General features: G+C 37.9%; 1 protein-coding gene across 1 annotated transcript in view; it reads left to right on the forward strand.

Moving 5' to 3' along the window:
• Nucleotides 1–24,951, forward strand: part of SVEP1 (sushi, von Willebrand factor type A, EGF and pentraxin domain containing 1) — a 116,625-nt gene that overhangs the window by 14,340 nt on the left and 77,334 nt on the right. Inside the window, exons 4-5 of the mRNA XM_053932392.1 lie at nucleotides 23,128–23,286; nucleotides 23,533–23,712. Of these exons, the coding sequence (XP_053788367.1) occupies nucleotides 23,128–23,286; nucleotides 23,533–23,712 (339 nt within the window). The remainder of the gene's footprint in view (nucleotides 1–23,127; nucleotides 23,287–23,532; nucleotides 23,713–24,951) is intronic.

The following is a 24,951-nucleotide window of genomic DNA, read 5'->3' on the forward strand; positions in this document are numbered from 1 at the left end:
ATTCTCCTTTGTGCCTCTGGAATACCTTTCCTTTTTTCAGTATGTAACCAGGAATTCATTGAGTTTTGAAAGCACCATGAGTATGCAGTTAGGAATCTATATCAGCACTGGCACAATGGATCACAATTGTATTTTATGTAAGTGGTTGCAGCTCCCTTTTGTGCTCGATTAACTCTAAACAAATATGCTATTCCATTTCACTTATTTTCAGTTCTAATACTAATGTATTTAAGACAAAACCACATTTTCATCATATTTTTCCTTTTGTCATAAATTAATTTTTTCCTTCACCTTGAGTGCCATAGTAAGATATTGAACAAAATACATACAACATTTCTGCTTTATCAGTAGTTTATGTCATTAAATATTGTTTTGAGCTATTCCTAAAGAGAACAGGACTATCATTTTAGAGTTGCCCTTTCTTCATGAAAGGGTCTTTTTTCAGGGTAAGCATACCTTTCAAGTGCCACGAAAAATGGTGAAAGTCAGATTTCTTAAAATGGGAACTTTGCAGCTGCAGATTAAAGTTTCATTTTTGCTTCCTTGGTAGGTGCTTCTGAAATAAATTTGTGGAAGGGTCTGGTATTAGATACGCTGCAAGTAAGCTGATGATTGCAGCCATCTGCTGTGTATGTGATGATAGTTGAAGTTGCATACATGTATTTTAGGGAGAATTTGACCTAAGTAACTCAAACGTTTTCTTTGTGTATGCTCTGTTCAACTCTTGTATTTTTCAAGAAGGACAGAAAAATGAAAGACAATATGTGTTCTTTAAAGGAATAAGAGCGTATTTTAAAATCTTTTATTCTGAAAAAGGATTCTAGCCTTTTTTTAACATTTCACATTTGAGCATAGCTGTGGATTTGTAAAGCATAAGGAATCTTAAGAATGCATCTTAACTTTTCCTTACTCTATAATGTGCAGGAGGATTTGTGGCAAGTTTACAGTGACAGAACTTCAATTTCAGTTGGACTATTTTTAGGAATTTTTTGGCAAAACTTGGAAGATACTCCACTAGCCTATGTTTCCCTAATACAGTAAGGTTTTTTTAAAAGAATTTTAATTAAGAGGGAAATTGCTTTTCTGTGTAGCATCTGTTAGTTTTGCTATTGTGTTTATTTTCTGTGATTATTTTCTGTATTCTCTGCTTTTCATTATACAACCTTACTGTTGTTTATGGTTTTAAATGTGAAGCATCAGAATAACTCGTAAAAATCCTTACAGTTTTTTACTTTCATAATTACCAGGAAACACCCTAGAAATCTTCTGTAAAATAAAACAGGAGCCACGTGCTTTGTGCTGAAAAGCAGAAATTCAGTGTCCCACTCCTGTTCTTTGTAGTATTGTTGATGGTGTGCCACTAAAGGAAGTACAGACTGACTGTTCTCTGCTTTAAAAAGCAAACCAAACACTGGCCCACACTTGGGAACTTCATGTGGCCAGATATCTGTGATATCTATGATAACTGGCAAAGGAAGGGAGTGAGAGTTAAAACAGAGGCAGGACTGTAACCAGTACCCGAGTATTGCAGAGTACATGAGCACCTCCTCTTCAGTAACTCTTTACTTTTTCTTCTCCTTCTTTTCCTTTATTACAAATATTGAGGTTCAAACTAGAGATAACAAAACAAAAAAAAAAAAAAAAAACACAGAGGGCAGCAAAAATAAATCTTGTGATTTTTCATTGGGACTCTTTCTTCCATTTAATCAATAAATGATGAGTTCTTTAAATCAACTGCACCTTTCATAGGAGAGTAAGAAAAAGATTCAGATCTCCGCTGGTATCTTCTTCTCTCTCTTACAGGATTAGAATATATGTCTTTGACGTGCCATTTTCACAATTTTTTTGAGTAAGACTCTCCTTGGAAAGTTCTGTTTTAGGTGGTCTCTTGGGTTGGATAACATTCTAGGTTCAAGATGATGCAACTGAAGATAGTACCCATCATATTCACCTCATCAGTTACTCCTAAGCACAGCCACAGTTATTGGGGAGGTTAGGACACTGTTGTCTTACAACCACTAGTTTCTTTTGTCTAACATGTAGACCCCATTTTTTGCAGACCAAGGTATCCATAAAGATGATGTGCAGCTCACAGGGCAGAATAAATAACTTAATTCCTTGTTCTCTAGGCTGGTTATTCATTCTTTTGTTTATATTTAGCTCACTGTTTGGGTATAATTATTGAATTCCACCATCTGCATGAATATTTAATAGCTTGCCTAGGCTTTTATTTAGGAATGCAGCATATCAATAATCATATGCACAGCTACTAGGGCAGCAGTCTTGGCTTCAAAACACCACATGGATTAGATTTGTAAAGAGCCTTTTCAATGAAACATGAAAACATGTGAAAACTTCACTTTTTTTTTTTTTTTTTTTTTTTACAAATATAAATTCAGAACACATTACTGAAAAGACTTTAAACTGAGGGTATATCAGTCCAGCAAGGGAGGGAGGATTTGCATTTTGTGATTTCTTGGACTGTGGACCTAATTTTCATCCCAGCATTTTTTCCATGAGATTTTCTGGATTGTTCCTGTTGAGAATGCAAAACCAAACCTGATGTTCATAAATGAGATAGCTTTCTAGTTAGAAAAAAAACTTTTGAGTTTTATATACCACTAGCAGTTCTTTCCTTAGTCACACAGGAAGAACATTAATTTTCTTCTTTCCTTAGTCACACAGGAAGAACATTAATTCCAGTGGTGAGTCCAATCATCTAGTCAAAGTAAATATTTCTCTTGCCATGCTGTCTCCTTCCTCCCTTCCTTTTGATAGGAGCTTCCACTCCGCAGAAGCTGAATCACCCTTTCTCATTATTTCTCTATGGGAGGTATATCTTCAGCCACCCTGGAGGACTTACTGACTAAATGAAGCTTTGCCAACCATCCTGGGACTTGACAGATGGTACTTGGAAATCTTCAGTAAGTTTTCAAGGTTCCTCCAAGTCCCAAGGTTTCCAGAGTTAACAACACATAAAACAACATATGCTGTACTCTTCAGTGGGTGCCTACCATGGATGTGGAGGAGAGCCACCACTCTGAGATTCTGACATACAGAGAGGGAAAAGAAAGCAAGAAAGGAAGTGTGGAAAAAGAAGGTAGAAAATGTCTTCAAGCATAGTAAGATCTTGAGCTAAATTTTCCTGATTAATCTGAAGGTTTGAATTAGTTCATGGAACTGCAGATTTTCAAGCCCTTAGAACTAATTTTCTTGCTGTCTCACAAAGCAGTGCTATTTTATGCTTTTGTTCATTGATTCTGCATCTTAAAACTGAGTGGGAGTTTGTTTTGATTCCTCTCTCCTTCTTTGCTTTTAATTTCTAAATCAGAAAAGTACTCTAGATTTCTAACTCAACTGTCACTAAAAAAGGTCTCCTTTCAATGCAGCCATTGAAAACTGACAAATTGAAAAAGGGACATTGCTTGGAAGAAAGTGTCAAATCGCTGCTAGTGTGGTATTTTGTGTCACATAACCCTGCAGATCTTGATATACCAAAACAAGAAAGCTAATAAAAATTTTACATCAGATGATTTCAAATAGCTTGGATTACAGCTGTGCAAGGAATTTGGAATGTATGTGCTTAATAAAGCAAGAATGAAATACTTTCAAAACCTGAACAGTTTGGAAAGACTTAGGAGTTAGACTCACCTGCTGTAGAGACAGAAAAGCCTTACTGGAGAGACCTTTCTCTGTAAACAACATCTGTAAACCTGTGATTCACTCCTTTTACTGAACAGCTCTTTAATCATGATCCCATTTCTGTAACACTATGGGGGATGAGATACATTTGTTTACGTCATTATTTGTAATTTAGTTTTCTTTTGTTACACAGTGACTTTCAATCTGGCATAATACACAGATGTTCTATTCTGAATATGCTGTGTCAAAATGCCTGGCTGTCATGAGGAGGGAGCTAAACCAAGAGGAAGGATGCAAAATGCCTGTAACTAAGTAATGCTGAATTGATGCCTAATTAATACTGGCAAAAATATTCCTTGCTGCCATTCTGTGTATTTTTTTTTCCTGTTTCTTATAAGTCTTGTGACTGTTTATGGGTAAGAGTTTCAGGAAACATCGTGATGGTTAAATACAAAAGAAATGTAAATGTGTTTTTCTACTGAGGGTAGCATAACATCATGATGGATGAGTACAGGAGAAATATAAACCAGTTTTCCAGCAGTTTTCCACTGAGAGTACTGGAAGACAGGTGGATGAGAAAGGTGGATATAAAAAACAAATGCTATGGACATGGCTATGGAAGTTTAGCAGGTTAATTATCTTTTAAAAAGTCTTTTTAAGTCTTAAAACAATAATGTAAAGAATTAATAATTGTTGTTTTTGTGAAAACTGAAGAAAATGGCTTTTACAAGTGATTTGTGTGCAAAATAAATACATCCAGAAGCATGCAGACATGCTACTCCAGATTTTTTACATTTAAATCTGCTTTCTTAAAAAAAATCTGCTTTCTTAAAAAATAGGCCCATGAAGCCCAGTATTGGGTGCTTTGCTTCTGGAAATTAGGTAGAGGTCCTCCTACCTATTGCTATAGAAAGCAAAGCAAAGCTGATGGAAGAACTTAATTGGATGCTGCAAGAGTTTTTGAAATGTAGCAGACAGTAGAGATAAATCCCTTTGGTTTGAAAATTTCAAAGTATATTGTCAGCATATTCTTCATCTCAGGAGAGGCTTTTGTTTGGGTTTTTGGTTTTTTTGTTTTGTATGAATGATTGATAGAGATGAAGATTGCTGCATGATCTTAAGGTAGCTTTGCTGTTATTTTACATGACTTTTGACCAAAGCAGTTTGTTGCCCACCTGTACAACCTGCTTTATGAAGATGAGGCATTTCTGGCATTGAATTTAAATCCAGATTTAGTCCATCAGATAAACTCTTTAACAAACAATAAAGTCAGACATTGAGCTCTCAATTAAAAAAAAAAAAAAACACCACCAAAATGTGAGTTTTAACATCTAACCCCAGGGGCTTTGCCTGCAAAATTGTAAAAAAAAAAAAAAAAAAAAAAGGAGGTTTTCTTAATCAGTTTGGTACACATTTTTCATATAAATAAATGGCACATGGAGCTGCTGGTGGGTTTTCACCATATCCATAGTTTCAACAAGCTGGTTGAAGTGGATAAGTGTATCTCCACTAGTATCAATGAGATCTGGATCAAGTCTTTGAAAGCGGGTGATTCTTTGCCTTGTGTATCAACTATATAAATCTTCTGTCCGAAAAGTAAAACTTGTAATTAACATGATAGCTAATATGGGTAAAATTGTTTCTATGGTATATTCTTTTTTCTAACTCTGTACCATGTAGCTTGTCTCCCGTGTATTTTAAACTCAATTGTGGCAGAAAAAGAAAACTCAGAAGCTAAAAAAAACCAAAACAAAATCAACGAAAATTTTTCTCTGCATTTCTGCACCATTCCTGAGGAATTACTGTAACAAATGAAGTTGAAGATAAAAATCCAGATTCAATTTTGACATATGCAGACCAGAAAAACAGAAGTGTAATTTTACACCTGTACAAAAACATCCATCCTTTCCATCTAGATGTTATCTGAGGCTTTAGAAAATAAGTCTCTATGCTAAATAAGGCTCTTTCCTATTAAGTCCAGAACTGCTTCTGCAATACATTTGTTGGAATATTAGAAAGTGATGTACAACTTACTCTTTTTTCCTTATCTTCAAAGTGACATGTCTTGGTCACCTCAGAATGTCAGGAAAATAATGCCCCCAGAATATATGTGCAATTTGAGGAGAAAAAGACCAACCATTTGGAGGACTTGAGAGATGCAGAAACCATACTCTGATGAGAAATAAACATGACATAGAAATATTCTTCCGCTTTCTGTGTCAATCAAACTTAGGCTCTCTACAGATCCTGTCTCTATGTGTCCTTTGGCCACAAGGTAAACATTGCAGGCAGTAATTCTATTAAAAAAGGTTAACAAAAGTGTAAGTACATTTAGTTAAATGACTGTAAAATCTTTAGTGTTAAGGCTGGGATTTGCCTGAGGTTCTAGACAGGAGGAAAAGCAGTCTGTCTTACCTTCACTGAGATTGTGTATGGTTTGAAAACATCGTTTTCAGTAGTGCAGTCCTGGTAGAAGTGGTAGTTTAAAAGTTTGCCCTGGACGTGCCTTGTTTAACTGCTTAAAATGTTCGTCAGCCAGCTGTCACTAATTTTTAATCAGTTTGGGCTCAAACCATTTGACAAGGGCCTTTGATAAGACTTTAACTGGTCCTGTACATTTGAAAATCTATTTTAGGGTTGGGACTGGCATCATAGCAAGCACTTATTGGAATAGTTGTCCCCTGAAATCCTTAATGAAAAGTTATCTAGTGCAACATTCTTTGTTTACCTCTGTGGATCCCATAGTGTCATCTCACTTTCTCTACCTTTTCAGAAACACATAGTCAGGATGTTTTTGTAGACATATTGTTCCTGAACTTGTGCCATCTCACAAATTAAAAGCAGACAACTTAGCATTCTATAAGATTTTTACTAGCTTTTCTCTTAGAGAAGAAAATATTTAAATTCATGAAACAGTGCATCAAGGACAAAATTAGATAGCAGTATACAGCAAAGTGTTAATTTTTGACGTAAGGAGAGGTTAAAAATTTGAAAAATTTGTTTTAGCTACCTACTTTGTTCCTGGTGGTTCTCCAGGGCTCTGAAGCTTCACATTTAACTACTTAAGTCATTCCTAGAAAGTACTTTCTGCTACAATTAACTTGCAAGTTTTAGTCTTAGTGCCTGTGAGGCAGTGCGTAAGTATCAGGATTTCTAGCATCATAAATTGCACAGGACGTCTTGTCAAAGCTGATTACTTTAAATGGAATAGAGCACAGCACTCTTATTGTGACAAAATCAGGTGTCTCCTGTGTGTCTACATTTGGATTTTAATGGATTGTACATACTGTATTTGTCATGTGTCAAACAAATTTGACTCTTAGTTCCTGGAATCTGTTTCAAATTGAGATGGAGTATTTTCTCTTTTTTTTTAATCCTTCTCTTGATTGACTTATGCTGTGAAATTCATTCTACCCAAGCCAGTGTACATTGCAAAGTGCTTTCCCTGTTAGAAAGAGTACTTTCAATATTTTAAACAAAATTATCTACTTCTCTCCCAATATGATAATATTGTGTATAAAGTGCAATTTGCAGCAATTGCAAATGTTGAGATGTGGTGACCTGTTACTTGCCTTGGTTTTGCTGAGATGGAGAAGAAAACATAGAAGCAAAAGTGCACAAAGCTCATCAGGTCATAACCCACATCTAAATAAGTCTTTTGTTTGCAGATTTTGACCTAAGCAAAGCCTTTCAAGGGATGTACCAAAAAGGCAATATAGAGGCTTCTTCCACTTCTGTCTGTTCACTCGTCTACCACTGTCAAAAGAGCGTAAACATTGTAGTGAGAAGGGCTAAGATTGTTTTTCCGCTCCCTCTTTGGCTCAGTCCTGTCCATCTGACTTCTATGTGCTCTCTGTGGAAAATCAAGTTCCTCAGATCATTTCACAATTACTTCAGGGGAGAGCCCTCTCTGCCCTCTGCAGTTGTGGTCTCACTCCCTCCCACATTCTCTGTTTTTTCAGCCTCACCGGGGTCCAGAAGCACTTCAGATTCTGGTACCACTCAAGCAAAGACCATGGACAGTGAGAAAGATATGGTGGAAAAATCACTGTGATGAAAAGGGTTCAAAAGCCCACTCAACTTGGAGAATAATTACAGCACGTAGGTTGCGGAGTATAAGATATTCTATTATAAGCTTGTTATATCTGCAAAGTACTCAGCAGCCAGACTGTTTGGTTGACTTACAAGTTTGGTCTTACAAGTAGCCATATTTTCTTCTATCAGCCTAAAATCTGCTGCAGATAGCCCAAATTTCTCAACCTGAAACAATGCTGAGTGCATAGTGGAGTCTGATAAGGTCCCTAGGGAATGAGAAGGCAGCAGCACAGATCAATTTTATCAAACAGGAAATTGTTTTTTACTGGTTTTTTTTCACTTTCTTGGTGATTTGTTAAAAACAGAATCAGGACTCTGCATAGACGTGGAAACATCTTCAGGCCAAAACCCTATGGTTTAGTTTGTAACCATGGAAAACAAAGACAGAACAGCAAAGCAGATGTCTGAGTAGAACTAACACCTGAAGATAGTTTGAGAAGTAGAATTTTTTCTCCCTAGTCTGAAATTTATTGAATAGGAAATGTTTTAGTAAATAAGAGTAGGAAGAATGAATGGACCTTGGGGTTGGTGGGGAGTTGAGAAAGTGATGTTACAGAAGTGAGTATATGTAGTTAAATATATGGTCTCATCTAATATGTGGTCTATAGCCATGTCTTATAGATACAATTTAGACCTGACAGATGTGAAACAAAACCCAATAAAATTAGGCACTAAATTACAGATTTTAATCAGTGTAAAGCATGGAGAAAAGGCAAAAATCTACCATCTGTGTCAGTATGGGCAGATGCACTGATTTGACACAGACCTGCGCTTATTGTAACAGCTTAAGAGCTGGCTCTTTCTCTTGGTGATTAGCAAAATTTGCTGCTGGGGGTTTTCTCCCCCGACAACAACAACAACAAAAAACAAAAAAACAAAACAAACAAAAAAACAAAAAAAAAAAAAAAAAAACAAAAAAAAAAAAAAAAAGAAAAAAGGGAGAGTGGAACTTTTGTCCCAAAAAAGTTCAAAGAAAGGACATTCCTTTGTAAATGCTGGTAAGTATCCATGCAAAATTGCCATCTCCTTGTGGCATGGGGTTTGTTTCTCAAACAAAAATTCCAGAAGATAAAATACAAGACCTTTTCTACATTGAGGCTACTAAGTACTGCATGCCTTTTCTCCAAAGATTATTACCATTAACTCCAACCTGTTGTTGGTTAGTACTTCACAGATTATTTGAGAGTATAGCATTGCTCTTACTATTGTCAGGCTCTATGTCCGCTCCAGTTTTTGATTTTATGCAGAAAAGTGCTTGCTACATTCTCACTGTGTTCCCCTAGAACAGCTCATATATGGAAATACACACAGGTGGTATGAAAAATTGTGTAGAGATAGAGGCAGTATTCTAGTGGAACAAGAAACACCCACATGATGGGCTAGGAATACCCTAAGTCACATAAATTTAAAGACCTATTTCTGAGTTTTATGCTTGTATAAAAAATCTGGAGCTCTGGAAGAAAACACTAGCCTGTTACGGTGTTTTCTCTTTCTATACCTCATTCCATACATTGCCCACCTGCTGACTTCAGAACATATCATGAAGCCTCTACAGGCATGGGAATGCCAGACTGCTAAATCCTACTGCAATAACTTTAGCATCTCAGTAGTCAAGACCAGTCCATCTGACATCAGCAACACTATGTATGCTCACTTTGGGGAATCCAGTCAGGTGAGGAGGTGCTCTAGAAACTTTAAATGCAGCAGATAACTAGTCTGAATCTTCTGCATCTCTTATCCCTGTGACACAGTAGTGCCTTGAGTCTCAAGAAAGAACGTATAGAAGAGGGGCTTTCTTGCAGGAGTATGAAATACTGCAAAAGTCAGTCAAGTAACTCAGTTCACAGGACTAAGGTTTTCTAATACAAGGAGAAAAGTGGGAGGCCGAGTAGCCTTATTCTGAGGAGTCATGGTATCAGCACAGGATGTAAGTAGTGCTTGCCAAGCATCATAGTCATATACCAGAAGAGTTACATGATGTTAAGCTGTAACTTGGACTTGCATTATTTTCTGTCTCACAGAGGCATTAGTATATACATACTAATGCCTAAATATATTCCGATCTTTTAGGCCTATTTCTATTTTCAGCTTGCAAGGAATATCACATGAAATGCAAATGTTCCCCTCATTTTAGGACCTAAATAAACTTTTGCCTCAACTTTGTATCAAAATATGCTGTCACTTGTAAATCCCTTGAGTTTTTATGTCATTGTGAACTGTAGAGGAGTAAATCACATATATAAATTTTGATCTCTTTTATTTCTGAATGGAAATTCCAAATGCCTTATGAAATGCAGCACTTTTTTTAAAACATGGCACTTCTGTGAGCACCCATATTCTTCCTGGTTGGCCAAAAACACTAAAAAATTGTCCCAGTGGCAGCACAGGAGTTCTGCCTTGGTCATGGCACAGGTAATGGCAGGGGTTCTAGCTAGGTCATGGCACAAAGTTTTCATTAATTGCTTGATTTCATCAGTGAGAGTAGCCAAGCTGCATTCATGCATGGCTTTTTAAGTGGACCAGTAGCTCACCTTGTGCTCACAGTCCAAACCCCTGAGAACAGAAGTTGTGTGATCAAAATTTGGATTGAGAAGGATCTTACTTGCCTCAGACACTGAGGTACCCTCTGCCGGTATCTCTTTAGCGTAACAGCAGCTGAGGGTTCCCTTCATGCCTACCTTTTTCACTACTTAGCAGTGATACTCCTTTTCAATACTCACAGAATCATATATCTGTTGAGGTTGGAAATTATCACTAAAATTATTGATTCTGACCATTAACTTAACACCGCCAAGTCCACCACTCAACCACGTCCCTAAGTACCATTCCTACACATCTAGTAATACCTCCAGGTTTGATGACTCCGCTTTTTTGGACAGTCTCTTCCAATGTTTGACTTTCTTGACATTTTGGTGTAGAAATTTACTAGTATCAACTGAAACTTCCCTGGTGCAATTTGAGGCCATTTCCTTTCATCCTATAACTTCCTACTTAGAAGAGGCTGACCCCCACCTTGCTACACCCTCCTTTCAGGGGGTTGTAGAGAGTGATAATGTTTCCGTCCGCCCGAGCCTCCTTTTCTCTAGGCCAAACATCCCCAGCTCTCTCAGCTACTTGTGCTCTAGAACATTTGCCATCTTTGCTACCCTTCTTCAGTCATGCTTCAGTGCTTTAGTGTCTTTCTTGTAGTGAAGGGCCCAAAACTCACCCATGATAATGGCTGTCCTAACCTAAGTGCCAGAGGAGTTTAGCCTAGAAGCAGTAATAAGCTAGACTGTGGCCTCAAGAGCACAGTTTGTATGGCCCTCAATTCCAGCTAAAAAAATGAGGTGTCTTGCTTTGCCCACCTCCAGGATACTGTTGTCTTCACTCTCCTGGTCATGCTTCACCATTAACATCATTTTATCAGCAACTGCCTGGATACCTTCTCCTCCGTCACAGACAAAAAGGCAACTTTGCACTCTGAGAGCCTGTGAGAAGGCCCTTATTGCCTTCTTGTTCCCCTGCTTCTTTTTACCTACCTATCCCTCCAGATGGAGGTGATGGATTACAGCTGTGACTTGTCTGGTTTTTGCCTCAAGGCGTAGCACAGGCAAGTATTAATGGTAGTAACTTCAAGATCTATGACTGTGATGTTTCACAAAGCTGTCTTTAACAGCTTGAATTTCACTTGCAGTGATGTTAGAGATTGATTTATTCTCATTATTTTAAGGTAATTTTTGGGAGACCTCCTGCATTGAAATAGAAAGTGCAGTGCTTCATGCATTCATAATCAGAGAGGTAGTTCATAAAATGTTACTTACACCCTCACTGGTTCACAGTCTGCAAAAGTACAAGAAACTAGCTGAGAATCTGGCTCTATCTCAGGAAAAACTGGAATGTTTTTAGATAGCATTAATTATATTGTGAAGCTAAGTATTTGGAATCAAGTGCTATTTAGAAATAGATTTTTTAGCTAAAACTGTAGTTTGATAATTTTAAGTCTTGGGTCCATTGAGCAGTGATTTAATAATTTTTGCCGCTTACCTTTTTTTCCCCATTTTGCTTCAGATTGCTGTTAAGAGTGTTCCCTCCTTCTTATTCCCCATCTCTGAAGATGTGTATGGTCTTGTTTATGGCAAAAGCTTAGAAAGAGAATATGTATTTAAAGGAGAAGGTAGGACTGGAAGTGTGGCAGACCTTTTTTCTCCCAAAACATGCAAAGAATCTCACTGCCCTTTAGAAAGAGAACAAGTGATTCTGCCTTTTTAAGGTGGAAAAAGCAGAGAAGAGGATGGAAAAAAAGCAGAGAAGAGGATGGAAAAGTGGGACCCAGAGCATAGATTCACTTAAATATGCAGAGAGGTTGAGAATCTGACAGTTCCTGAGACAAGCTCACTCACAGTTCCTGCTTCCTCTCTGGCAGCTGCCACGGGGTGTTTCATTCTAGTTTAATCAACGCCCTTCAGTAAAGTCCTTGAATCTTACAGGGGCTGCTTTAGCACTTTTTATCAATACTGATAGCAAAATAGGGGCCTTAGAAATGTAGGACTCACTGTCCTGGGATTCCTTCTTTATGGGAAAATTCCTGCATTGCAGAAAATTAGGACATTGAAGAGTGACTGTCTAGTGGGGGATGAAAAGCATGGTTCAGAAAGGTTTTAAATGGCAGCTGTGTTAGACTGAGGCCTGAGGCTGTGTATTTGGTTAAGGTACTGCAACATAATCGTTTTTATTTCATCCCTTCTACTTTGAAGCAGTAATGTTCACTTTATTGGCAGCCACAAGTCTTAGTATTTAACATCCTTTCTTCAGTTCAGATCTGAAATGACCCTCTTCCTGCAGTAGCTACTGCTTTAGCAAGGGTCAGATCTGTTCTTAAGGATATCCTTTATATCTTGCAAAGGAATGAGGTGGGTGGGGGGATGGGGGACAAGGACAATTGGGGAAAATGAAGTGAGAAGCAGTCAGTTTTCCAAATGTTTCTTGAGCAAGCAGCAGTTAGTAGTGAACATACTGACTTAGTTGTTAACTCAGTGCTTTGGCTTTCCATAAACAAGATTTTGTTTTGATATACATTTTTGGATAATATTAAAAGAATTCAGGGAATCCCGTCAGTTTCCATAAGAGTTTTGCTTGAGGAATGGAGTATGGGATTTATGGCATTTTTCACGGTAAATCAGGAGTATCAGTAGTGATTCCAGGAATTAAGTAGGAACTATAACATCAAGATTATAATAGCTTACTGAACTCTATGCAGGGATAGTTGGGCTAGTTTCACAATACGTAAAAAAATAATTGGCAAAACCAACACTTTTTATGGCCTGATTACTGGCCTGAGCCATTGCATGTCCTCCAGCCGTCTTAAGCTAACCAAAAACTCTGTTTCCTACCCTGGGTTGCTAAGTAAATAAACATGGAAATAGTGACATATGTTCTCCATCTGCATAGTCGTGTGCTATATCTTCAGTGCTGAGAAATGTTACTTAATAGGAGTATAATCTCTGTTGTTGAAAAGTATATTTAATGATAAAAATAAAGGATGTGGAAAAGAGGCCAAGTTTGGCACCTAATGCAGTAGTGACAGTTTATTGAGCGTCTGGCAGAAATAGCTTCTCTTTCCTGTTTATAATAACTTTTACTTGCTGCATTCCCCATCTGTGATTGAGCACTGGAACTATTCTGATCTGCAGAGAAAGGAGGCAGAAATAAGTGACTGGTTTTTTTTTTTTGGTTTCGGTTTTTGTTTTTTTTAACTCCAGGATCAAATGCACCAGAAGCTGTTGGGAGTGGGTGTTGGAGGCAACAGAAGAAAAGGAGTATTTCACGTTAGGCTAGCAAAATTATTCAGGAACATACAGGGCTCTGTTAATATTTGCCAGAGAGAAAATTCACAATTTTTGTATCAATGAGAATGAGAAAATCTGAGAATGTAGAGTCCCTTGACTACTCCTGGATTCCCTACACAACTAGCTTCTCTCAGGAAAGCCAGTTTACTCACTGAGTTTGAGCTGAGAATAATTTTTGGTTACTATTAGGTCCCAAGAATCACTGGTTACTATTTGGTTACTATTAAGTCCCAAGAATCACTGAAAACAAAACTGTTCAAGTTGCTGGGTTGGTGAACATAGTGGAAATGGATCTTGAACCACCAGGCACATTCTTCACTGCAGTTACCTATTAGTATGAAGATTGGGGTGCATGCTTTGTCAGCTTCTAAACCCTTCTCCCTTATTTTGTTAAATTGAACAATCCCAGGAGAAGGTGATGTGTTGAGTTAGCTGTAACATGAAACTCCTGCTATCTGCTTCTGGAAGAAAGTGCAGGCTGTGCTGAGCAAGTGCTGGCTGGATTGTGGTAATTTCGGTGAGTCCTGGGGGTCACAGGCAGTGGAGATTCTCACTTCTGTCCAGATTCCTCTGGGTGTAGCACATTAGTTGTTAAAGAATGAGTTTTTCCAGCTCAGACTCCTCTCTTGCCAAGTTGTGCCTCTTCCAAGCTGTGGTTAAAGCTGTGGATAAAGGAAGCCTATTGCTTGTTTCTCAGTGTGTACCTCTAGCTCACACAGCAGTTAGCTGAGCAGCACAGACTGCAGCCCAGTGGAGCTTTTCAGCTCTTCTGTATGTAACAGCCATCGCTTGGGATCTGGCCTAGGGATAATTTTAGCCCTTTAGGCACCTAGTTGCTGATTATTCGTCCTGCCTGTTAGGGAGGCAGGTGATGGGTTGGTGCAAATGTGTTCTTTTCTTGTCCTTCCCTTTTCCTTCTTGACCCAGAACCTTTTGTGAAAGGGTAAAAGCACAAGTTGAGCTATTTGATACATGGTAAAATGGTTAGACCAGGCCTAGAGAACCCTGGGCTGCCAGTGCCTTCCGACAAGAGAGATACTAGATCTCTCAAGCAGATATTTGCTTATCTATGTGTAGCACAAATGAAACAAAATGTTTGGATTCTCTTTAATGGAATTCTCTTTACATCACTCAGTCCATTTGTTGGGGTTTTTAAAATTTGCTGTTCTAAAAATGAAAGTGCAACTTCACAGCAATGATACCAAAATGGCAAACAAGTACAGCTAGTACAGGATGGCGAAGCTCTTTTTCAGTGTTTATATATTTAAATAGCAGTATGCTATCCAGGGCACTTAGGGCAGTACTATTTAGAGTAGCATGTGCTATCACATCAGCAGTGATCAAGGTTTGCTGAGGAATGTGTGTCTGTGATTATGATAAAGACCATATCCAGAGAAGCCTTCTGTATAGCAATGCTGCTCTGAGCAAAGCATTTTCAGAATTTATTGTATTTCCCCTTTTGTATAGGGGTCTCATTCCGCATGAAGTTTTAGACAAAAAAAAACCCCTTCACTTGCATGTAAATAAATTCATAAATAATCTGCATTTGCTTAGCAAACTTAACAATATTGACTGAGTTAATTTCCCAGAAAGAATTTTTTTGTAGTTTTGAAGTTAGTTTTACACTTTTGGCATGATAACTTCTAGAAACACATGAGGACATGAGGACATAAATAAGTATTCAATTTCTAAAAATCAGAAGTGCTGGTATGAACTGATATCTGTAGCTTATAGGCATGTATATGTTTGGACATCTTCTCCAATGTATCACCCAGGCTGGATTTTATGTCCATGCAAACAGCAAACCTGTAACTGTCTAAAATGCACTGAGACTTAAACCCAAAAAGCTTCATTTCAATACCTGAATGTCACATCTGTAACTAGATATTGCACAAGTTCCCAGGATCTATCTTGTGATTTTGTAGTTTGAATGAAGCATAGGTAGACTTCCTTTAAAGTTACAGTGCATGGAATCAGGATTTTTTTTCTTAAGTAAGCCACATGCTTTGAAACAAAAAAAGAGAAGTTACTTTCTGTAAAAGTATGTATAGTAATCTCTATCAGTAGTCTTTATTTTTATGATTGTAAAACATTTAAAATACATCTCACTGCCCTGTGTCCTTGCAATGCAAGTGTGGTTCAAGTATGAATCTGTTTAAGGCATTCACCTTGCTTTTAACATGTGATAGCTGACCTGCTTCTTAAAAAAGGTTTTAAAAGTGGGCATAGGTGGATTTTCTGTATATTCTCAATACTGCTGCTATGACCAAGGAGGGTGTTTGTCATTCAGAGTCATTGCTTTGCAGTAATCCTGTGTGAATGTGCTGGCCCCAAGCATACCCAGAGGTGCTCAGCCCAGCCAGACCTCCCTGTGAAGAAGGTTCTCATTGGCATGCTAACATTTACAAGCTGTGATGCTTCCTGGGCTTATATTCTTCAAGCAGGCAGATGGTTCTCCACATTGTGGATGCTTGCAGTACCAGGATGAGATGCTCACCCAAGAACTGGATCTCCTTACAGGCAACATCTTCTGCCCCATGGGAGGGAATCCAAGATTCTCATTTTTATCAAGAAAACGTTTTTTCTTCTGAAAGTTTGCTGTGCCTATTTGAAGTGCTTAAAAATCTGGAGCTAAATTATCACAAAGTGTCATAGTGAATTCTACAGACTACTTGGCAGTGGAATATTTCAATGTTACTGTCTGTAACCTCAAATGTAAGGTTTGAATGAACCATCCCCTATGTATCATGTAGAGACAGCTAAACTTCTGAATTATTTCTGAATCGAAAGCCTGCTGCCTTTGCCTGAGAGAAAATTTGTGGGACTAATAAGGAGATGGAGGAAAACACATCAAATAAGAACAGAGACATCTAGCTTGTTAAATTGCTAATCATGTTGCTTTGAGAAGACTGCTTAAAAAATACTGACAAAGTGCAAATGGATGAGCAAGTTCAATGCCATCTGAAATTAATGCAGAGCACATGCTGGGGATAATAGGAGATATTAAAGAGCTAGAGAATATGCTAAGACTTAGAAATCCTTCTCTGATCCCTACACATAAATGCAAGCTCAGGGTTTTCCTTTGCAGTCTTTATATAAGTCATGCATGTCAAATGTTTAACTAAAGCCACTTCCTTGCCTATTTTTTTGTAATCCTAGCATGCTCCTGCTTCATTTTTGTTTGTTCGTCTGTTGTTGTTTGTTGTTTTGTTTTGGGTTTTTTTGTAGCATCATACATGTTGCAAATTGCAGAAAGGTGGATTACTGCATCTGCCAAAAGTTTAGAATTTTTTTCCTGATCTTTCTAAAGGCATTTCATAATCACAATGTGGGCAACCTACCATATAGAAGATCTTAAGAAAAAACATCTTCCTAGATAATAGAGGTGACAACAAAATCTGTAATTCCTCAAAGTAATCTCTACAATAGAGACCCATCCTGTGGAAAGTCTTAGAGAAGCAAGCTTAAAGATCTTCTTGTGCTGGTCCAGTAAAATATATTTCAGAGGCCGTGACGGCCTGTAATCCTACTGGCCCAAGCTGAGAAGGGCTCGTAAGATGGTTGCAGCAAAAGCCAAGAGATGTGACTGTGAGATACATGGGGATGGCAGAAATCTGGGGAATTCCATGCAGCTGTGGCCTCCCATGTGTTATAACACAGTCTTCCATTGCAGAGGTCACTCACACTTTAAGTGTGCAGCAGCAGCAGAAGGGGTTTTGGAGGCAGAAGGCAGTTTGAGCAACACTGTATGCTAGTACTGCAGGACATTCCCAAGAAGTCTTTGCTTGGTGTGGAATGGGATCTCCATTTCCTACATAACACCATGGGCTTGTCTTTGTAAAGTACATTTTATTTGGCAGGCTATTGTCAAAAGAAATTCATAATAGCCCCTTGTTCCTACTGCTGCTTCTAAGCAAGGATGTGCTTGGCCCTTAGACAAATCTGATCATGCAGTACTTTGTCATCTTGAGAGATGAAGATATGAAAGTAGAAAGATGTAGCCTGATACTGTACTGTAATTTAGCCATGTATCCTTAATTGTTGAAGTTTTAATTCCCATTTAGTAAAATAGATAAGGTTTATAGTCAGATCTATTCATGATGCCAAATTTAATGCATGACTAAGGGCAAATACAGCTACCAGTGCAATTTTTTCACACACATGAATGTTACAGTGACAACTTTTTTTTTTCCACTATTGCCAAGGCATAGCAATAATAGGTGAAATAAAGGAGTAGAAAGGACAACCCACAACTTCAGACTGCAGTTCTCCAAGGACATAAATGTAAGTTGATTTGAGGTTTCGGTTGTGGATCTTCCACATAACTTCCAAGAAATTGCTAGAAACACAAGGAATCATATGTCAGGTCTAAGATCCACACAACAAAAAATCTCCATGCCCAGTATTTGGAGATTCTGTAACCTATGGGTTCCATCATTTTTAGTGGGCACCAGGAAACCAAGTAAGAAAAGATATTCATGGTGTACTGTGATTCTGGGACAGATCTGTTGAGTACCTATCCATGCAATCAATGTCATAAAAATAGTTACAGTATAATAAACGTGACTTGGTTAAATGGCAAACTAGGCTTTCTTTCTTCATTGAAGACGTTTGGAGGCTGAGTTATAAAGACTATTGGAGATTTACATCAGGGTGTCATTTCATTTAGGCTTTGCACTTTTGAGGAAAAATGAGAATTATAGCCTACAGTCTTCAGAGTAGCTGTGTATCAATAGAACTAAGGGTGATGCAGAAGACAGCAGGATATTGCCTAGCTGATTCCTGCCATGTCCCACAAAACATAAATCCTTAATCAGATCCTTCATTAGTATAAAGTGTGGAAAAATAGTTCATGCCATGGATTACTTAGTAAAGGTAGTTAGTGGGAGAAATTATGCATTGAAGAAAATTACAAAATCCCTCAAATTAATCTTTGAAATACATGGTATTTGAGTTTCCTTTCTCTTAACACTGGGATAACTGAAGAGTAATTCAATTTCATTGACTTAGAGCACTAGACTAGTTGGAGAGGAAATTGAGTTTGCCTGCTCTCCCAGGATTTTGAAAGTTTTACATTTTTAAGGCAGAAATGTTTATCCTTAAATTTTGTACTTGTACATTTAGAGGAAGAATTGTAATCCTGTATCACAGAGTAGAAGAACCTTTTGTCCCATGATCTCCACCTGTTTAAGTCCAGACTGGAGTCTTTATACCATTGTGGGGGTTCAGTGCTTGTTGGCTTAACTTTGCTGATGGCTTTAGTATTTGCCATTTAAAAAAACCAAACTGGATAATACATACTAATTGTTTGGTGAATCTCTGAAATAAACCTTTATCTTTGTTGTCACTTTTACAATATTAAATTCTTGTGAAGATTGAAGTGTCAATTACAAAATAGTTGTAGGAAGGCAGAATAAAATTCCTACTGAATTTTAAATGTTGTTTAATTTTTTAGCAGCCTTTTCTAACATTCCATGTTCATTGTTTATCTTCAAACAACATCTTGGCATATAGTTGTGCTGTCAGTATGGCTAGTTGACTGAAATGTCTGCCCTGTGGGTCTTTGTTTCTGGCAAACCCCTGTCATATTTCTTTTCTAGTGATTTCTTTTTGCAACTTAAGTAAGAAAGTGCATTCCATTGGTGACCCAACATGTCATCAAGCCCAGTAATGCTCAAAAGCAGAAGAGACATGCTCAATTCTCTTACAATTTTTCCATTAGTTATATACCTATGAGAACATATGTGAGGACGAAAATGCTGAAGTAATTAATGTAAAACCATGTATTACTTCATTATCATTTCTGGTCAGAAAGTTATTGCCTGTCCTTACTATAGACAATGGAATATGCATGTGAATTGTTGATGAATATCTACCATTTTATGAAAGCAGGTTGTTGATGACATCTTCAATATGGACCATCTTTGTGTGCTTGGGGAATTTGGGTCTTGTGCTCGTTTTAGTTTGCAAACTAATCCCTGCTTCCAGATATCCTTTAACAAAGAGGAAATCCTCTGGTGTAGCTCAGTGTTCACTATTCTGGTCTCAAGAGAAGAATTACATTAAACAAAAAGCATTTCCTTGCTCTTCCCCTCACTTCTGGGCAGAGAACAACATGGTTCACATATATAGAAATTCACATCTTTTGTCGAGGAAATCATATATGCAATGTGCATCTGAGTTTCCTCTCTCTTTAAGGGCTAATACTGTTAAAATTGTTTTCCCATTTTTAAATTCTTCCCTCTTTTTGTCATTCTTGACAGTGCTAAATTGGTGCTTATTTACACTGGGTTTATTCACACACTGTTTTCAGGCTTTTTACACCCTGACGTTGCTGGAAAGGGAAAACAAACCTTGAAAAAAATTTAATTGTTTTTACAAATTAGGATCAAAGAATATGATCTTTCCTTGTGGTCATTTTTTGCTGGTACAGAGTTGGTGAATGCATACAGGTGACTAGAATGAAATTTGGCACTGCTTGATCCTAGAAGATTCCTGACTGTATGATCAGTCATCGATTGAGCTATATGTGTTCTTCAGATGTGCTTGCCCCTCAAGCTCTGCCTTAGTTTTGAATCCACCACTGAGTGTAGACTTGGGCCATCCTATAGTTCTGGCTAGGATGGGTCTGCAATCTAGCTGGGCCAAATGTGGACAGTCTAGAGCAGATGGCCAGGGCTCTGCTCATCCACAGCTGATTTTGGATGATTTTATTGTGAGCTGTGGCCAGACTAACTTCTGTTACTTTATGGAAATGATGAAAATGCACAGTGTGCTTATGCTCTATTCTTAAATCATCTCTTTGACATCTCAGGATAGGCTGTGTGATCTCACACACTTGGAAATATCTCTGTAAGCCAGTGCTTTCTGGCAAAGGTTCTGAATGAAACTTGTGTGGAGTTTTGTAGTTTGAATATGTCTAGGGCATATGTGGGATCAATGAGCAGGGATTCAGATATGTGAAAAAAATTCCACATAAAATACCAAGTTAGGATATAGTTCAAGTTCCTGTAAAGACAGTGATAAGCATTTGAAGCATACAAAAAGAATGAGGACATTTGGGAAAACATGTTTTTCTCAGTAGAGACATTAAAAACCATCTTAACAGTGTTATTTACCTCCTGCTGCTTGCATGGAAAGAGCAAATTGTAAGTGTGATTTCAGAATTAATCATTTTTTTCAAAGCAAGACTGATTCAAAGCTCTAAGCAAATTACTGGGTTTATTGTTAAAAATGCTCACATCATAGAATAGGTAATTGCTTCTATTCCGTAGTTCTCAAAACAGAAAGGAAAAATTGCTGCTGTTTTTTTGTTTGTTTTTTTTTTATTTTAGGTGAAGTTGAAAGGGAGAGAGAAATTAGATTGAGGGTTTGTTGGTTTATGGGGGGCATTTTTTTGGAATTAAATACCTAGTTTAGATGTCATTTTATATGCCATACATGGAAAAGAAGAGGCTAATTTACTTCAATTGGCATATGGTGGGCACCTCTGTCACAGAGCAGGTCCCCTGTGATGCTTAATTTTCACTCTTTCCTGTCTCCTCTTGGATGCACTTCATCATTTTGTGCTGGATACAGTTTTAAAAAAGGATGCACAGAGACCTTCACAAAGTGCCAGATGGAAATATTTCAGAGACTTCAGAGCAATGCCTCTGATCTCTGATCATCTAGAGCAGGAGAGAATATTTTGAAGGCATGTGATGTTGAAGATGGGAATTTCTGCACAGAACAAAGGAAAGAAGCAGCAGAATTTCAAGAAGATTGTCTTAGATGGGAAGAACAGGTGAATTATATAAAAGGGACTTTTTTTCCCAGTACTTATCTGAAAATCCCATCTCTAAATATGATTCGATTTTTTCTGCCCTATTTCCTTCCTGAAATGCTTTGTTTTGTATTTATATCTTTTACTGAATAGGCATTGTTATTGTCTCTTTTTAAGTGTGTTTAAAATACAAATTCATTAATCCAATTTCAGCACCCAAAATTGCCTCTTAACTGGAAGCCACTTCTTCAAAAAAACCACACAAAGTTTTTTGAAAAACCAACAAAAGTATTTTCTCTGGAAGCTATCCAAAAAATCATCCTTCTTCTGGAAAGTACCACCTGTTCATATTGGCTCATTTTTGGGGGGTATATTCCATAAAACTTGGCTTATGAAAGTCAAATCTCTCATGACGGGTGAGGAAAAAGGAGAATGGATTTTCTTTTGCCTTTGTTTTTTGGTATTTTTTTCCCAGTTGCCTAGAAATAAGGTTTTCTTTAGTAAGACAAGAGGCAGAGTATCTTAGCATCTAAGTCTCAGAATAGACCAAGTTGGTCTTAGAGCTACCAAAGAGGAGGTTGATGCTGCCAGAATGTCTGAACTCCAGAAATACAGCTCTGTAGGAGAGACAAGCAAGGCACACTTAAGTGTGTAAGGAGGAAGTCACTTGAACGTGTTTATTGTTGTACAGTACCGAGCTATCGTTGTACCATTCAGAGCTACTTCAAATGGTACAAATTGACTGAAGGGAGAATGAGAGAGCCTGACCTGCAGTCTGAAGGAGAAAATGTGGCCATTTTATTGACAATCAAGTTAAAGGAGTGAGAGTTTTTTGGCCGGGTTTCAGTGTTTCTATTGCATAACCTTCTCAGAGTATTTCCTGAACTTTTCATTAGTAGTTACACTTTTCAGCACAAGTGTCTTTACGTTCTGTTTCAAGTGGTAATCTGGTCAATCAAAATTTCACTTTAGCAGCAGTTGCTACATTGTCCTGTTGATTAGTCACTCTCTTAATTCACGCATCTTGTGAAAGAAACACAAATAATTACAGTGGTTTCCTGAAGATTAGAATTCAAGGCAGAGAGCAGTAAGACTCAGAGCTATCAAGCCCATCTGAAGTTCACTGGTGACAGATGCCTTTTCCCTATGCATTTTCCCTGCCTTAGAAAATGTCTCCTGAATGTTTTTACAGCTTGTGTGTGTAGGTGCACTGAGTTAAAAATATGAAATGCAATATAAATGAGTGCAAAGGCTTCAAGCAGTAGCTGCTTTGATTAATTCCTTCTTTGTGCCTCTCACATTTTAGCACATCTAGTATTTAGATCACATATATCATATGACCATAATGTGTAAATTAAAGGCAGGGGGTTTTGCTGGCCTGTATTAGCTTTTTACTATGAATCTCTATGCATTAAACATCTTGTAGTTTTGAATGGCAAGGATTAAGTCTGAACTAATTTTTTACACTTCTGAATCACGGAGGTCTTCATAAGAGCTGCATAGGTTTTGTCAGTGAAAATCTGGTGCATTTCCTGGGACTGTGTTTCTTTTCAAGATGATTAATTATGGACTTAATGTCAGTTCCCAGACAGTTGCTGTAGATAACTCCACCGAGTCCGGTAGGCATTAGTTCAAACCTGTTAAGAGCTCTGTAGCAGTTCAAGTGGAGAATGCTCCTGCCCTAAGTGATACTGAAGATATAAATGAATAATGTAGAAAGAGTAAAGCAACACACCTGAAAAAGTATGCTAGGTGAAAGGTGAATGTCATTAATTCCTTTCTGTTTTCTTTTGCTGAAAGCTTGTCCACCAGGAACGTACAAGCCTGAAGGCTCACCAGGTGGAATCAGCACTTGCATCTCATGTCCTGATGAGAATCATACTTCTCCACCGGGAAGTACCTCCCTTGAGGATTGCACATGCCGGGAGGGATATCGTGCTGTAGAACAAACCTGTGAAGGTAAGTGTTTCCATCCAGGAACAGAGTACCCCTGGAATGCACAATGCAGTGCTGGGACAAATTTTTAATGTGGTTTTGCGCTTTGAGGGACATGTCAAATTGCATGCAAGATTTTCTCTGTCATTCCAAACCACAAAAAAATGCCAAGGTGCAAGCTGAGTTAGAAATTCTAAAAGATTGTTTTCCTTCAGTGGCCTATTGCACTGCTGCTAGTAACCACTTTGTTGTGGTTGTCTAATTATTTAGCTGTTCACTGCCCTGAACTGAAGCCCCCTGAAAATGGTCACTTTGTCCAGAATATCTGCAACAATTACTTTAATGCTGCCTGTGGAATCCGATGCAAAACAGGATTTGATCTCATTGGAAGCAGCATCCGGCTTTGTCAACCAAATGGGCAGTGGTCTGGATCAGAGGCTACTTGCAGAGGTATGTGTTTGAAAAGTTTTTTCTGTTGCTCATTCTTAGCAGTGGTTTTCTTTCTTCATTACATAGTGTGCAGATCTGATCCTGTTAGCCCTGTGTGAAATATTTTGCAAGTGAATATACAAACTCCTTCCTTAGACCTCTCTTCACCTCTGTCTACCTAATTTCTATGAATTTTTGTATCTACACTGTATAAATACAGTGAACCTCCCAAGTATTTAAATATGTAGCAAGACCTTACCTGACTGTTTTAGATCCTCCACCACATTCTCAGCATAGAGAGGGGTGTTGGTGTTGGGAGACATTAGGCATGGAAGAATTCCATTTTGCTTTCTTACAATCTCTTCTTACTGAAAATAGTATTACTGAAAATGGGTTTTTGACAATTTAGAATGAAAACTGCGATCCCATGCCTGTATATCTGTCTGGTATGTCTTCCAAGGAGACAATAAAAAAATAAACCAGGTAGAAGCCCTTATCTCCTCAACAGCCACAAGATGTAGTTTAGCATGTTTAATTTGACTTGAATGCCCTTGACATTAGTGTGCTGCACTGGAAACTAGTAAATAAAAAGCCATCAGCTTATTCTGTACCTCTTGTCCTGCTCTTGTGTTCAGGGAAAAAGGCAGGACTGATCTTTGGAGAAATTAGCACTTTATGACAGTACAGCAAACACTAAGCCCTTAAAGAATCAGCAACTTACGGTTCTGAAAGGAGGAATCTGAGCTAGAGATTAGTCTCTCAGGACATGCTTTGTACAGCAGTTTACTTCAGCTTAGATTTACAGGAACTTTCTTCAAATAATCTCAGAAATCTTAGATTTCCTTTTTAGCTTCCAGTGACAAGAGGAGAAGGTTTCAATAGAAAATAAATTGCTGACAAGTACTATGAGGGTATCTTGAGTAGCAGGAATTGGAACTGTGGACTTTCCAGCAGTCAAAACTGCATGCTGCTTCAGGAAGACTGGGACACTGGGAAAGAGCACCCTCTGTTAAAGCTTCTGTCACACAAACGCCCTTTGTGCAAAAAATCTGGGAAAAGCTACAGTCAGCCACAAAGAAGGGATCCTTAATCTTTTCTTTCATGGAGAAGTGGAAGATTATAGTACTTGAAAATCTTGCTGGAGCATTTAAAGGAATTCGCCTGTTTGGGGTGTGATCTTTCTTTAGCAGGGAATTTGGAAGGTGAGGGAAAAGTCTGCATTGAAATACTGTCTTGATATTGAGCTAATATCCTTTGAAG

Source organism: Vidua chalybeata, chromosome Z, assembly GCF_026979565.1.
Source record: "Vidua chalybeata isolate OUT-0048 chromosome Z, bVidCha1 merged haplotype, whole genome shotgun sequence".
NCBI lineage: Eukaryota > Metazoa > Chordata > Aves > Passeriformes > Viduidae > Vidua > Vidua chalybeata.